Source organism: Lipotes vexillifer, unplaced genomic scaffold, assembly GCF_000442215.2.
Source record: "Lipotes vexillifer unplaced genomic scaffold, Lipotes_vexillifer_v1.1 scaffold569, whole genome shotgun sequence".
In the NCBI taxonomy this organism is placed as follows: Eukaryota; Metazoa; Chordata; class Mammalia; order Artiodactyla; family Lipotidae; genus Lipotes; species Lipotes vexillifer.
Window position 1 is genome coordinate 1,388,231 of NW_006795376.1, and position 16,654 is coordinate 1,404,884.

Below are 16,654 nucleotides of genomic sequence, written 5' to 3' on the forward strand. Positions count from 1 at the left end.
GTCTCCCTCCTTCCCACCCTCCCTATCCCACCCCTCCAGACAGCCACAAAGAACTGAGCTGTTTTCCCTGTGCCATGCGGCTGCTTCCCACTGGCTATCTACCTTACGTTTGTTAGTATATATATGTCCATGTCTCTCTCTCGCCCTATCACACCTCACCCTTCCCCCTCCCCATATCCTCAAGTCTGTTCTCCAGTAGGTCTGTGTCTTTATTCCTGTTTTACCCCTAGGTTCTTCATGACATTTTTTTTTCTTAAATTCCATATATATGTGTTAGCATACGGTATTTGTCTTTTTCTTTCTGACTTTCTTCACTCTGTATGACAGACTCTAGGTCTATCCACCTCATTACAAATAGCTCAATTTCGTTTCTTTTTATGGCTGAGTAATATTCCATTGTATATATGTGCCACATCTTCTTTATCCATTCATCCGATGATGGGCACTTAGGTTGTTTCCATCTCCAGGCTATTGTAAATAGAGCTGCAATGAACATTTTGGTACATGACTCTTTTTGAATTTTGCTTTTCTCAGGGTATATGCCCAGTAATATATATATATTTTTAATGTGTGTGTATTTTATATATGTATGTATGAGTAAAACTAAAATATTTAAAAACAAAAGCGTACAAACTGAGCAGGGAAGCAAACGGAGTTTAAGAGTTCTATGCTCCTTGCATTACCTCAGAGGTGGTAAAATAACCCTGGATAAGTGGTGTAATTTCTATGGTAGCCATAAGAGAACTGCTAAAGAATTTACAATTAATCTAAAAAATATTTAAGCTAATCCTAAAAGAGACAAGGAGAAAAACAAAATATAATAAATAAAAATAGTAAAATGTTGGACTTAAGCCCAAATGTATCAGTATTTACATAAATGTGAACAGACTAAATTACCCCAGCTAAAAGTCAAAGATTGTCACATGTTAAAAGAAAACCACCACCACCATATTCTGTTTACAAGACATGTTCTTAAGTATAAGGACACAGAAAGGTTGAAAGTAAAAAGAGAGGAAACAATATACCATGGGAACACTAAGCTTGGATTCATAAATGCTCTAAATCCAGGGCTCACAGTTGCCTTTTGCATGTGGCCCCTCCATGGAGAGCCGAGTATTCTCCAAGATCAGAATCTCAACATAAGCCCATTGTGGAAAGTTTGTATAAGTTAAAGGAGTAATTATTGACTTGTATTTAAAGTATGTCTACCTTTACATTTCATTAAGTCTTTTAAAAGAAAAGGAGGAGACAAACAGGCCAAATGCAGAAATAATGGCAGAGGATGTAGATCTGGATTTATATTCTTCAACAGATGTTAGCCAAAGAGGAGCAGTTAAAGTTGTGGTTGTATAGCAGTTTTTGAGGTGGGTTATCATGAATAAAACAATAGCATGTAAAAACCAAAGTTTAAGTAATTTTCCACAAAAAAATGGACTTTTTAACCAAGATAATTAGTTTCTAAATAACTAACTTGAGTATTTAAAGATTATTAAAATTACATGAATTATTAGAAAAGTGTATATCCCCCTGACTTATAAAATAAATTACTGTATTTAATTCATCCCCATTTTTTTCTCTTAAGGGTAAGTTAATTATGGTTCAGATACGCTCAGTTATTATCTTCAGGAAAGGGAGCTACTCCGATCACCTCATTACAGATGACAGTTGCATTTGGGCCCTATTACTAGGAAATGACAAGTGGTAAAGCTGTTCAGTTAAAATTTTCCAGTGCCAGCTGACTTGTTCCAGCTGCACACGAATCTTTTGGAAAGGAAAAGATATATAGAGAAATGAAGCGTGGTAGAGAAATCCACTTTGGCTACTTGCATCCTTTCTGAAAACCAGTCTTGGACAACCCTAAAAAGAAAAATGCAGAAATTTAGTTCAGATCACTAATATCTAAAATTGATTAAAATCCAGTATAAATATTGGTCACTGTTCTTTCTCTAGTGTTCTACCTATTAAAAAATTCAGTCCTAAATAACATAAGGCTAGATTTTTAAGTATCCACTTTCAATGATCCATTCTAAAGAGGAAGATGGATTACAGAAATATCTAAAATCCACAGGGGAAAAAAGTCTGAAATAAACATAGTTGTTTGATATAAATCTGGGTTTTTTCCTTTTTCTTTACCCAAATTCAATAAATCAGCAAGTCCTGTTGGTTCTATACATATATATCCCCCAAATATGTCCCCCATCCCAGCCACTTCTCTCCACCTCCCAGTCTTCACTCTAGTCAGGGCACCTCCACCTCTCTCCTGGGTGGTTGCAGCTGCCTCCTGATTGCCTCCCTGCTCCCACTCCAGTCTTCCTAGAGCCCATTCTCCACACAGCAGCCCAAGTGGTTTATAAAAATGTAAATTAGATAATGTCACTCATGCAAGTAAAACCCTACAGTGACTTCCCAATGCAATTAGAATGAAAACCTACAGCTCCATCACACTTAGTAGTGAAATAGTAAACGCCTTCCTCCTAACAAAGCAAGATTGACTACACTCTGTACTTTAACATGGAATAGAGGTTCTAGCCAGTTCAATAAGGAAAGAAAAAAATAATGAAAGGTATACGTATTGGAAAGGGAGCAGTAAACTGACTCAATTCATGTACCATGTACGTGGAATCTATAAAGCAACTATTTAAATTGTTGAACTTATTAATAAAACATTGTTGCTAATTTTCTTTTTTTTTCAGATGTTTATAGAATCTATAGCAACATCCCCTTTTTCATTCCTGATATTACTAATTCACATTTTCTCTCTTTTATCCTTGGTTACTCTTCCTAGGAGTTCATTGATTTTACTACTACTTGTAACAAACCAGCTTTTGTTTTCATAGATTTTCTCTATTGTTTGTTCATTTTCTATTTTATTGATTTCCACTCTTATCTTCATTTCTTTCTTTCTGTGTACTTTGGGTGTAATTTGCTATATTTTTCCCCTAGTTTTTTTTTTTTTAATTTAATTATTTTTGACTGTGTTGGGTCTTTGTTACTGCACGCAGGCTTTCTCTAGTTGCGGTGAGTGTGGGCTACTCTTCGTTGTGGTGCGCAGGCTTGTGGTGGCTTCTTTTGTTGCAGAGCACGAGCCCTAGAGCACACGGGCTTCAGTAGTTGCAGTGTGTGGGCTCAGTAGTTGCAGTGCATGGGCTTAGTTGCTCCACAGCACGTGGGATCTTCCCAGACCAGGGATCGAACCCGTGTCCCCTGCATTGGCAAGAGGATTCTTAACCACTGTGCCACAAGGGAAGTCCCTCCCCTAGTTTCTTAAGGGGGAAGTTGAGATCATTAATTTTAAATGCTTTTTCTCATTAACATAAACATTATATTATTTTCCCTCTAAGCTGTGCTGCAGACCACATGCTTAGCCATGTTGTATATTCATTGTCATTCAACTTGAAATATTTTCTAATTTCCCTTGTGATTTCTTCTTTGACCATAGGTTATTTATAAGTGCTGTTAGTTTCTAAATGTTTGGGGATTTTCTAGATGTTTTATTTTTATTAATCCCAAAATTTATTGCATTGTTGTTAAAGAATATACTTAATAAGATTTCAACCATTTTGAAATGTATTGAGTCTTAGTTTGTGGACCAGGAAATGAGGTATAAAGGTATAAATGTTACTTTGCTCATAAAAAGAACATATATTTGGAAATTGTTGTGTCTAGTTTCTATAAATGTTAGTTCAAGGTGGATAAGAAAATTGCTCAGTTCTTCTATATTCATACTGATTTTTTTCTTTAGCTCTATTCCGTCAGTTTTTGTTTCATGTAATGTGAAACTCTGTTATTTGGTGCATAAACATTTATAATTGTTATGACTTCTTGATGAATTGTTACTTTTCTTATTATAAAATGTCCATCTCTACCTATCTCTCTGGTAATACTCCTTGTCTTGAAGTCCATTTTGTCTGATATTAATAATGCCATCCTACTTTTATATGCTTACTATTTGCATGGTGTATCTTTTCCTATCCTTATACTTTACCGATCAGTGCCTTTATATTTAAAGTGTATCCCTCATAGTCAATATACAATGAGATTTTTTTTAGCTCATTTGACAACCATTGCCTTTATTTGAGGGTTTAGTCTGCTTGTATTTAATATAATTATTGTTATAGTTGAACCCAAGTCTCAATTTTGTTATTTGTTGTTTGGTTGTCCCATCTGTCTTATGAGCCTTTATTCCTCCTCTCCTGCCTTGGTTTGAGTTAATACATATTTTTATATTCCATTTTAATTCCTTTATTGGCTTTTTAGGATATCTTTGCATTAGTTTTATAAGTTGTTGCTAGGAAGTATGATATGCATCTTTAATTTTTTGTAGTCTACTTAGAGGTAATATTCATATAAAATTAAAGACCAGTGCAACAATATAATTCTCACCATTGTTTGTGCTTTTTTTGTTATCTCTACTGCATCTACTTAGGTTATAAACCCCACAATACATTGCTTTTGCTTTAAATAGTCATATGTCTCTAAAATAACTTCAAAATTTTATATCTTCTCACACATTTATCATTTCCTGTGCTCTTCATTCCTGTTTATAAATCCATGTTTCCATCTGGTATCAATTTCCTTAGCCTGAAGAGCTTCCTTTAGCATTTCTTTACTGCAGGTCTTCTGACAACAAATCTTGTCAGTTTCCTTTTATTTGAAAATGTCTTTATCTCACATTAATATTTGTAATACAATTATGACCCCATTAATTAATTCAAATAATTATCATCCTGTATCCAATCTGGTTTCTGCTACATCCTATTTTTCTTCTTCCTCCCTCATGCCGATATTATTTTAAAGCAAATCCAAGACATCATATAATTTCTTTTTTTTTAAATTATACTTTTAAAAAATTTATTTATTTACTTTTGGCTGCGTTGGGTCTTCATTGCTGCACGCGGGCTTTCTCTAGTTGCGGCGAGCGGGGGCTACTCTTCGTTGCGGTGCGCGGGCTTCTCATTGCGGTGGCTTCTCTTGTTGCGGAGCATGGGCTCTAGGTGAGAGGGCTTCAGTAGTTGTGGCGTGTGGGCTTCGTCGCTCCGCAGTATGTGGGATCTTCCTAGAACAGGGATGGAACCTATGTCCCCTGCACTGGCAGGTGGATTCTTAACCACTGCGCCACCAGGGAAGTCCCAAGACATCATATAATTTCATCCATAAATATTTCAGTGTGTATCATTAAATAATATGTTGTTTTTTGGATTTGGGGTTTTTTTTTTTTGGCCGCACCTCGCGGCTTATGGGATCTTAGTTCCCCGACCAGGGATAGAACCCAGGTCCTTGGCAGCTAGAGCATGTAGCCCTAACCACTGCACCACCAGGGAATTCCCTATCACTAAATAATAATAATAAAAAAATTTAAAACATATACTGCATATAATACTATCATCATACCTTAACATTCAACAATTTCTTAATGTGACATTCATAAAGAAAACTTTTTAAATATGACATCCATCAAGAAAGACTTGTAAGTGAGGATCCAGAAGAAGTAAACTTCTTACAAGCATATGCCACCTAAGCACAGACAGATCTTGAATGAATACAAAACCCAAGCCCCTACTCAAGTGGTCATCTTGGAAGCTATATAGATCTTAGGCCAAAGAAACATTTCATGGCCCATGAAGGATGTACTGCTGGCTCTGCAGCTAACAACTACACACAAAAAAGGACACTGAATACCTGGCTGTCCTCTGTATATAATTAGCAATAAACATCTGCTACAGCCCCAAGCCACCAAATAGCAATTCAGGTATGAGTAAATCTAGCTCTTCCCTGAAACTCCTAATTTCCTCCAAACTCAGCAGAATTACAGATATTTGTGGCCAATCTCACAGCTGATTGGAAACTGTGGTATAAGGACCTACCAGAACTCATTTACCTAAGGCCACTGGGAATACAAGACTTTTTCTCACTACTAAGTGGCTACTGCTGCCCAATTACTGGGTCCTAATGGACTCAGATTAACTCACTGAAAGAAAAGTGGTAACTCTGAACAGACTTCATCCTGCAGTGGATCTTCTCTGACCTAAATTCCCATAGAGTGGGTCAAGCCTCAGAAAGTTTCAATGTGAAATGAAAATGACACCTCCAATTAGGTACAAACAAGACCTTAGTTACCCTCACCAACAGATTGTTGAATATCCATTAGACCCAGAGACAGTCTTGACCATGAATTAACAAACTTTTGGCTTAACTGGAGCCTCACTTACAAGTCTTGGGAAAGGAAATGTTCTACCTTGCTATACAACACCAATTCATACATGTAGAAGGAATTAAGAAATGAGAAAATCACCACTTGGTAGCTATCACAGTAATAAGTGCTTCAGGTAAGAATCATCAATGTATGCTAAAACTAGTAAGTAAAAGTTTGACGAGGAAAAAAATACTTGCATAGATTCAAATACTTTTTAATTAATTTAAAACTAATCACTCAAATACTTTTTAGTTACTTATTAATTAATAAATACAAAATACTTAATAATTAACCATCTTAACCAAGTGGTAAAGTTAAGATCATAAACAGTAGGACAAATTGACATGCTATTCCCCCAATATGATCCACTGAGAAGAACAGAGCATTAAGTCTGTGTTATTCCTGCCAAGAATGTATGACCTCAATGTAGTCTTGAGGAAATATCAGCCAACCACAAACTGAAGGTCATTAAACCAAGTAGCAGATCTATTCTCTTCAAAAGTGTCAAGGAAGAAACGACGAGGAAAAACTGAGCAATTGCTCCACATCGAAGGTGGATGTAGAGACATGAAAACTAAATACAACAGATGACCTTAGATTGGATTTTGGACTGAGAAGGAAAGGACGATTATAAAGGACACTGTTGGAACCATCAGGAATAGTGAATGGAGTCTGTGCACTGGACAGTAGTGCTGGATCAATGCTGGTTTCCCAACATTGCAGGATGTACTGTGATTTTTCAGCAGAGTGTGCTTGTTATTTAGGAATCATACTGAAATGCTTAGGGTTAGCGGGGCATTATGTTTACAACTCACTCTCAAATATTTGAAATAATAAGGTAAAAATGGGAAAATGTTAACAATCAAGGAATCCAGATGAAAAGTTTAGAGGAATTGTTTACACTATTTTTGTAAGTTAAACATTATTGTAAAAAGTGGGGTTTTTTTGTTGTTGTTGTTTTCTTGTTTGTTTTTAAGAAGCAGCTACCTGCTTCAGTTCCAAGGTTTAATGATTGCCTGTTATTTTTGTGTGTTTCTACTCCCCTGACTTTAAGTCACTGCTTTTTCTTGGTCCTTGTCCATGCAGCTTTGTCATAACTGGAGACAAAACAGAGTGGCTTAAAATGAACCTGTTGGCAGGGCAGTCTGGAGAGAGGGTGGGAGTCGGGGTGTAAGCGGGAGGAAGAAGAATGGAGTTGTGTGTGTGCTGGCAGCACAGGGTACTCACAGGCAGAGGTGTCCCTTAGGGGTCTTCTCAGTATTGATAGAGATTAACGTTCAAACTGAATGAGACTTGTGACCACACCAAGGACAGTTAATCCCAGTGGATTCGTGACCTTAACTCCTGCTTCATAGTCATTCCACTGGCCCTTGAGAGACAACTTGCTCTCATTTGGAACTCTAAGACAGATCAATAAAATAAGATGCAAAACAGAAACGTTTTCAGCCTCCTTTTCAGAGATGGGTCTTAGTATCTCAGAGTCTTTGTGCCCATCCTCACAGCATCTACAGTTACATCCCAGCCAAGCAAAAGAGAATTGAGCCTGAACTGCTTTTTAAAGTAAACCTTAATCATACATATTTTATATTTGTTCCTAGTCTGTGCTGCTGCAAGGACACATTGGAGTATAATGAATTTTAAGCAAGAAGGAAAGAAAATGCTTCAGTCACATTAAAAAAAAAAATCAGTACGTGAGGAGCAGAGAACTAGGGTGGTTTGCTGTAATGACATTGTGGCTCATTGCATTTTAGTTAATGTCGCAACGTAAGAAATCCGTGAAGAGAAATACCAGCACGTGAGGAGACAATGAAGAAAATGTGCTTCGCTCGTTTGTTGTGACAAAGATAGCTTCGTTGGGATAATTCATGATAGTGCCTCGCAGCACCACGCACAACGTGTGCTTTGCAAAACTAGTAAGCTTAGCGATATGGGACTTCAATCTAATTCTCTGCTCTGAAGTTTCTGATAAGAAGTAGAAGGACACTGCCCGAATTGTGATGAAATGGCTGAGGAGCAGATGGGGGAGGTGGCCTGGAGAGGGCCGAGTGCCTCTGGCAGAGGTCCCTGCACTCTAGTGGCACAGGCAGCACCTCCTCGTCTTGTCTGGTGGCTTGACACACGCTCCATGGCGTGGTAAGGGTCTGTGTTGGGTGGACTTCCACATGGAGGCCAGTGTCACACAGCATAACGACCGGGTCTGGGGTGGACAGAAAATGCAGAACTGTGCGCTGAGCTCTCCAGTGAGTGAGAGCAAAGCTGGGTGTGGGTACAGCAATAAGGAGGGTGACTGAAGGGCTTTTTTTTTAAGATTTAAAAATAATTTGTATATTCTGATTTGTAAATAGTTAAATGGGTACATAAAAGCATAAAAAATTAGGTTACACTTAGTTGGTACAATTGTGGGTGATTGGTAGTTTCCTCTTTTTGCTTATTTAAACTTTCCAGTGTGTCTCCAAAGGCCTGATTTTACCACTGAATGGTAAAAAATGGCTTGTCTATTTCCTATGCATCCTTCAGAATCCAGCCTAAATGTCAAATCCTCAGGGAAGGCTTCCCTGAGCCCCTGGACTAGGTGAGGTCCCAGTTACTTTTCCTTTGTCACTTAGCATCACCGTAGCTATTTCTTTGATATCTGTTGGGTTGGCCATGCCTGCCCTTGGGTGGTGGAAAATAAAGGATAATGCATGCACATGGATGTGACATCATTATATGAGTGCAGGATGACTTCCCTTGTGTGATTCTTATTATTATATGACTTGTGGCCAATGAAGCAGTGGGGTCCTGAGGAAGGAGTAAGAAACTTTCTCTGGAACCAGCATGGTAGATCCAAGTCACGTGGCTAGTAAAAAGCTATTTTTGCAACAATGTAGGTAACAATATAAGGCGATGTTAGTGGGGTTTTGGGGTGGTATTTCTGGGGTACTGCCAGAATCCTCTCACCTTCCCAACAGGCTGACCGTTCCTGCTCCCCAAACACTTCCCCATGGGAGGCTACTCTCGCCCACTGAGCCCTGCCTGCTTCACAACATCTCATATTCTTTGCCGAAACCTGTATCCTTTACACTTGATGTGCACTAAAGTGTAACCTAAGCACTATTTTTGTGTTTCCTTTCTTGCTGACCCTCAAATTTAGTCCTTTTTTGGACTCATTCACCATTTAAAGTCTTTCTCTTCCACTGGACTGGAAGCCCCATAAACAAAAGGTATGGCAGCCGTCTTGTTTGCTGCTCTGTCCCCAGCATCTGGTATGGTGCTTGTAACTTAGCAGGGGGTAGATAGATATGTGTAAATTAGAATAAAGAATGAAAAAAAAAAGTTGAAAAACAGGAAGAGAAAATCACTGCTTGTATTAATTTCCTGTTCATTATAACAAATTACAACCAACTTAGTGGCTTAAAGCAGTACAAATGTATTCTCTCAGAGTTTTGGAAATCACAAGTCTGAAATCAGTTTCACTGGGCTACAGTCAGGGTGTTGGCAGGGCTGGTTTTTTCTGCAAAAGCTCTAAGGGGAGAACTTGTTTCCTTGTCTTTTTCAGGGCCTAGTAGCTGTCTCTATTCCTCGGCTCAGGTCCCCTTTATCTCCAAAGCCAGAAGCGTAGGATCTTCAAGTCTCTCCATCTCTCCCATCATCACATCATTTTCTCTTCCGACTCTGATGTCTCTTGCATCCCTTATAAGGACCATTGTGATTATGTTGAGCTCCAGTGATGCAGGATAATCTCCCCAACACAAGTTCTTAATCACATCTGCAAAGTCCCTTTGCTGTACAAGATAACACTCATAGGTTCCAGGGATTAGGGCCTGGACATATTTGGAGACAATTAGCCAGTCTACCGCAGTGCTCTAACTTCTGAGACATGCAAAACACCCCCAGTTATTTCCAGTGGTGCTACGTTGTACTGTCAGATATCCAGTGAGGTGCATGAACATCCCTCTTGTTCCATTTTAGGCCAAGTTTTAGTCTACTAAAATATGAACTTCAGAGGGTAGGGGTCTTTTACACTCTGTTTAGTGTTGAATCCCACGCACTCAGAACTATGCTTGATATACAGTAGACCCTCGGTAAATATTTGTTGAATGCTGCATGAATAGACTTTAGCTTTTGTCATCCATCATTTACTTCCTCCTCTTTAGATGAAATAACCTCAGTTCCTATTTGGTGGTCCATGTGGTTCTACAGGAGCTGACTTCATTCCTGACTCCAAAAAGCACGTGGTCAAAGCTAATGAAATTCATGTGGGTCAATCCCTTGGCCACAGCCACTGGCAGGAGTGGGCATGGACCCAAACTAGTCCAGAGGGAAACCAAACAAAGAATTCTTTTCTTCTGGACACAAATGAGGAACCATAATAATGACGCCATGACGGCTGAAGGCAGAGCAGAGGGGCCAGAAAGAAACAAGTCATTTAATTGCTGAATCTCTGGATCGAGCTTCAACTGCAGCCAAACCTACCTATGGGTTTTCCAATTACATGAGAGTCAAATATTTCTTTTATTATTTGTGTCAAGTTTAATGTTACTTACAATGAAACATTCTAAAACCACTAAGAAGTATTGCAAGTGAAACATGAAAAATCTACAGAAACAGAACAAATAATTTTGTTTTGCTAATAGAGAATAGGAGGGATGGGACACTCATACCATCTGTGTTCCAGCCTCCAAGAAGGAGTAGATGGAAAGGTGGTAGAAGGCTTGGGGCCTTAGGTCACCCAGGCCTTGTGTCTTAGCCTTGGCTGGATACCAAATCACCATGGGAACTTAGTAAAAACAGCTTCCTCAGCCCCATCCCAGGTGTTTTGAGCCAAAATGTCTATGGGTGAGGCTCATAGTTCATGTTTTTAACAAACTCCAAGTGACTCTAGCGGGTTCACCCTCCTCGACATTGGTGAACTTGGCGGCCCACTGGTAGAAGAGGCAGCCTAGCAGATCCTGATGGTGATGCCAAAGTACAAAGTGTTGAATACATGTATGGTGTCCTTAGGAGAATGTATAATCCTATTTGAAGCCCTGAATTAATTAAATACTTAGACTCTGCATGAGGGTCTGATGCGCTCTCTCCTATGTGTAAAGGACATCAGTTTGACTGCTAAATGCTTTTTGTTTTTCCAAACCTGGCTGGTTCTCAGCTAGATTCTGGAGAGTTGGTATAACAAGAGAAGTGACAACTAGATAGATGGACTATTATGGACCATTTTTAAACCTATTTATCTTCCTTTCACTTTCCTTAAATAAGGGAAATCAGGATAGCTCCAGGGTTAGTGAATTCAAGCACTCAGTGTCACTAATGGCCAAGGATTTTCTATATTTTCACTTTGCCTGCTCAGTAGGTTGCTTTGGTCCCTCCAACTTGTTCCCTGAGATGGTTCCCAAATGACTGACTGTTGTGAGCAGAGATCTGCACACAACAGAGATCACAGGCTATAGGGCAGAAGAGGGCATGTCCTTCCCTCTAGCTCCTTTTTAGGTCCCTTTGAGAGTGAAGAAAACTCTCCCAGAAACTCCAGCAGCCACTCTCTTGTGCTTCCTTGGGCAGAATTAATATCTACATGCCCTTTCTAAACCAGACACATCAAAGAGGATGGAATGACCATGATTCTGTCCAACGCTGACTCACTCTTTGGGGGTCAGTGTGACCCACCACCCCTGAAGCACATGATACCTGAGGGAAAAAAGGGGCTTTGTCAGGAAGATGGAGAGGAATTGGGGAATGGCATGGGTGTGTGTGTGTGTGTGTGTGTGTGTGTGTGTGTGTGTGTGTGATGGACAGTGTCTCTAGCCCACTAAACAGGAATTGATGCAAGAAGAGGAAGGATCTCTAGCCGCCCAAGCTTCTTTCTGATCTACCCAACCCTTAAAGACGCCTGCCCTTTCCCTTCCCTTCAGAGCACTTACTTATCTCAGTCCTTGCTTCCTTACACTTGAGATACTACATGGGGATATTTCATAAATGGATAAAAGTAGTTTTAATATCTGGTAGTACAACTCTGACTAATTTTTTTCTTTAAATTTTTCATAGCTGTTGTAGTCCATTTTCTTTTCCAGATTAGCTTTAGAATCCGTTTCTCAAAGTCGATAAGAAAATGCCATTTTGGGATTTGTACCAAGATTGAATTGAATTGAAAGATTAATGTGGAGAGAATTGGTATCTTGAAACATAGCATATCTATCTATTTACCCAGGGTTTTTTTTCTACTACCCTTTAATACAAATTTCTCATTTCCTTCATAAGGGTCTTGCGCTTATCTTTTTAGTTTTATGCAACACACATAAGGAAGCAGAGCTGAGAGAAGGAAGAGAGTGAGTGAGCCCTGGTAACATTGAATCTAAGGATCTAGCGCAGCCTAAAGTAGACAAATCTTAAGTCAATAAATTCCCTTTTCTTCTTAGGCTGGTTTGAATTCCATTTCTGTTATTTGCACTTGAAAGCATTCTGACCATGACATCAAAAGAATACATAGAGAGTGTAGGACGAAAGATGACAGGCAGTCAGCAGGCACTTACTCTGTATGTAATAAGAGCATCCTCCTTCTGCTTCTAAGACTTGCTAGCCATTTAGGTCTCACAGGGAGCTACGTCTACTCTCATTCTGCCTCAACCCTCCTGAAAATTTCCTAAAGAGATTTTAAAATACAGAATGGAGAAAAATGGTCTCTTAAAACCTTGTCTCCATTTTCCAATGAATTATCTGTGGATTTGGCCCTTCGCAGAGGGTAAAGGATACTTGGTAGATCTGGAAGCTAACATCATGTCCTTTATAAATGGCTGGTAGTATCATCAGGGCTGCTATATTTGGGAAGTTGTGCAATGAACAAGTTTAGGAGGTGCCATTCACACAGGTGATAGAGTGGAACAGCATCGCCTGGAGGTGGGTGACATGGCACCCTTGGGTATTATTACTATGCATAATTCCTTTTGGAATTGCTTTATAGAGGTCTTGAATTAATTAAATAATGAAAAATCTTCAATGAAGCAAAGTATTAGTAATATCCTGTATTCTAAAACTTGTAATATCTTGAAAAAATCCTTCCTCTGAGAGAACTACCAAAGGAAAGCTTTGTTCTGATTATCTTTTTGTTATCATTGTCATTAGGAGTGTTTTACACATCTTCATTCATTCAAACAAGCATTTATTGAGTGGCTACTATGAACCTGGTATTGTTTTAAGTGCTAGGGACAGAAAGAGTTACCAGAAAAAGTCCCTGCCCTCATGGAGCTACCTTCTAGTGGAATAGGCAGATGGTAAATGAACAAGCAAGTACTACGGCGTATAACATAATGGCAAGTGGAGCTACCATACTGTAAAGAGAAGTGAAACATTACAAAGGGAGAGTAGCAACACTTATAAAACAGGAAGTGAGGACTTCAAGTGCAGGGGCTTTGCCTAATGTAAGCCGGTGACCGTCCTACCACACACTCTCCCTCTGTCCCCACCTCCACCCAGTAAAACAGCTTCGGGGTTTGGCTTCTCCTTTCCTTTCAAACTCCAGGATTTCCTTTCTTAGTTTCATCCACCCCCTAAAAGCCACCCAACAGCAAATGCTAATATTATATGTGGTTGCCCACGACCATCTGATCTATGTGAAAGGACAGAAATATGTCCAGAATATGGGGCTGAGGGGATGGAAGAGTCAGGATGACCTACGTTTCCAGACCTGTCTTGGATATTTAGAAAACAATGGGTCTCCGAATACTCCCCTCTCCCCTCCACCACCTCCATACAGAAATGTCCTTCTTTCACATGGATGTCAGTAACTCAGCGTGATGTAGCTGTTCTATATTTAAGGTTAATCTAGAAGTGTGTTGTCTCTGAAAAATTTATGTACCAGGTTTCCTCAGAGATTACAATCGAGATAAACATCCTCAACTGAGCCCTCCCAGGGGCTGCTTGGGAAGACGGGGTGGGTGTACTGAGGTGAGAGTGTGGGGCGGCGGTGTTCCCTCTTAACTATACATGGGTTGGTATGTTTTTTGGTATGTTTTTCTGCCCTCCAACCCCCTTTCCAGGTGACTCTGATGGAGACAAGCAACAAAAGCTAATCCTTGTTTGGTGGTGATCTCCCTCTCCCTACACACACACACACACACACACTCCATCCATGTCTTAGGACTGCAGTTACATGAATCATGAATGTTGCCCCACCCACCAGGAAAAGCTACAAGTCTGAACAGCTCCAGCCCTGTAATGAAAGGCCTTTGTAGGAGGCATTACCTCTTGCTGAACAGAAGCAATTTGAAACCGGTCCCACCAGTGTGACTAGGAGACTGATTCAGTCTTCTCATAAGCTTCTCCAAGTGTGACAGACACAAACAGCCCAGTTTCCTTTAAGGAGTCACAGGAAAGGTCAGCCTACTCAAGTGGCAGGGGGACAACACCACTGGAAACCGTCAGACGTGTGGACAGATAAGCATAATGTACAGGGGAAATGCCACGATAGAGGTTTGTAAAAATGATGGGGGTGAAAGATGAGCAGGAAAGGCTTCCCAGCGGAGGTGACATTTAAGTTGAAGTGAGAGGGAGAACTTGCCAGAAGGAAGGTTTATGAAGATGAGCCTTTGAAAAATGTCTTAAATATCATAAAACTCCATTTAAGAAAATTTCCAAAGTCTTAACAATATGGAATATTTATTAGGATAGAAAAGAAAAATCTTAGATATTTGAATATATCTCATAGAGATTAAGAAGAAACTTTTAATGAAAACTGTGACAACATATTTCTGACTGGTACTGCAATATCCTGTTTAAGCTTTATAACTGCCTGAATTAAAACAAAGTTATTCAGAAATTATAAAACAAAGCATCTAAAACAATGGCTTCTCTGTCTGAAAAGCAAGGTATTGCACAAATATAGCTGAGCTTACATGCAAAGATTTCAGGCATTCGAATAATGCTAAATTCTCTTTTATTCACAAGCTTATTCATAGTTATGGAGGAACAGGGACTAGAGGAGTAAATATAATTCAGAAAAAACACTTAATAATTACAAGTTGATTGCAGTGCTACCATTTGATCCAGCAATTCCATTTCTAGTTATTAACCTAAAAGAAGTAAAGCATCCATATAGAAAGACTTATACACAGTTGTTCATAGCAGCATTACTTACAGTAGCCAAAATGTGGAAACCACCCAAATGTCCATCAACCAATGAATGGATAAATAAAATGTGGCATATCCACACTATGGAATATTATTTGGCAATAAAAAGGAAAGTCTTGATATATGCTATAAAACAGGTAAACTAAAGGTCACATATTGTATGATTCCATTTATATGAAAAGTCTGGAATAGGCAAATTTATAAAGAAATAAAATAGATTAGTGGTTGTGCAGGGCTGGAATTGAGGGGGATTGGAATGGGGAGTGATTGCTAATAGATAGGGGGTTTCTTTTGTGGGTGATGAAAATGTTCTAAACTTAAATTGTGGTGATGGTTGCACAACTCTGTGAATGTACTAAAACCAGGGGTCCCCAACCCCTGGGTCATCAACTGGTACCAGTCCACGGCCTGTTAGGAAATAGGCCGTGCAGCAGGAGGTGAGCGGAGGGCAAGCGAGCGAAGCTTCATCTGCTGCTCCCCATGGCTCCCCAACGCTCGCATTACCACCTGAGCCATCCCTGCCCCTCCCCGCCCCCGCATGGAAAAACTGTCTTCCATGAAACCGGTCCCTGGTGCCAAAAAGCTTGGGGACCACTGCTAACACCATTGAACTGTGTCCTTTAAATGGATGAATTTTATGTATGTGAATTACATCTCAATAAAGATGCTTTAAAATTTTATTGCATTAACTTTAGGGTAAAACTGAAAATAAGTTGGGCTTTTAGATTTGGTTAAAATCACAGCTCAAACTGGATTAGACCATCTGCACATGGTGTCTTCAGCTGTCAGTAAGAGGGAAGAAATGGCCGACCAAAAGAGATGGCAGGAAGTCATGTAAGAAAGACTTCATCCAGACTGTGGGAAATGACCTGATTGATATTCAACAACAAAAACCACCACTACAAATTAAAGATCCTGGTTTCAGGATGCCAAACCCAGAGACCAGAAATTGACATACAACTTCCCCCGAAATTAGTAGCCCAGAACATGTAATAACAGCCTCATGGGACTATGAAATACATATAACTCTGCAGAAACACAGCTGCTGTCAAACAAAGCAGAGTAATTTCACTTAACAGGTTAGTTCCATATCCTTCTCCCACAGAAAGAAGAATTCAGGTGCCAGTGAATGAAGTTTCCAGTGAAAAAATGTCAGGCCTAATGTTGATGAGCCTCAAAATATACCACAAGATCACTAATGACCTCCAGTGGTTACAAGTAAAATTGCTCGGTCTGTGATACATGAGATAGAACAGGATGGCCCACAAAGCAATTATGGATATAGGGTTTGGTCTCTCTCTCTCTCTCTTTTTTTTTTTTTTGCGGTACGCGGGCCTCTCACTGTTGTGGCCTCTCCCGTTGCGG

General features: G+C 39.5%; 1 protein-coding gene across 1 annotated transcript in view; it reads right to left on the reverse strand.

Moving 5' to 3' along the window:
- The window catches only part of ECT2L (epithelial cell transforming 2 like), a 60,730-nt gene that overhangs the window by 40,762 nt on the left and 3,314 nt on the right, over positions 1-16,654 (reverse strand). Inside the window, 3 exon segments of the mRNA XM_007467604.1 lie at positions 1,710-1,743; positions 1,745-1,805; positions 1,807-1,857. Of these exon segments, the coding sequence (XP_007467666.1) occupies positions 1,710-1,743; positions 1,745-1,805; positions 1,807-1,857 (146 nt within the window).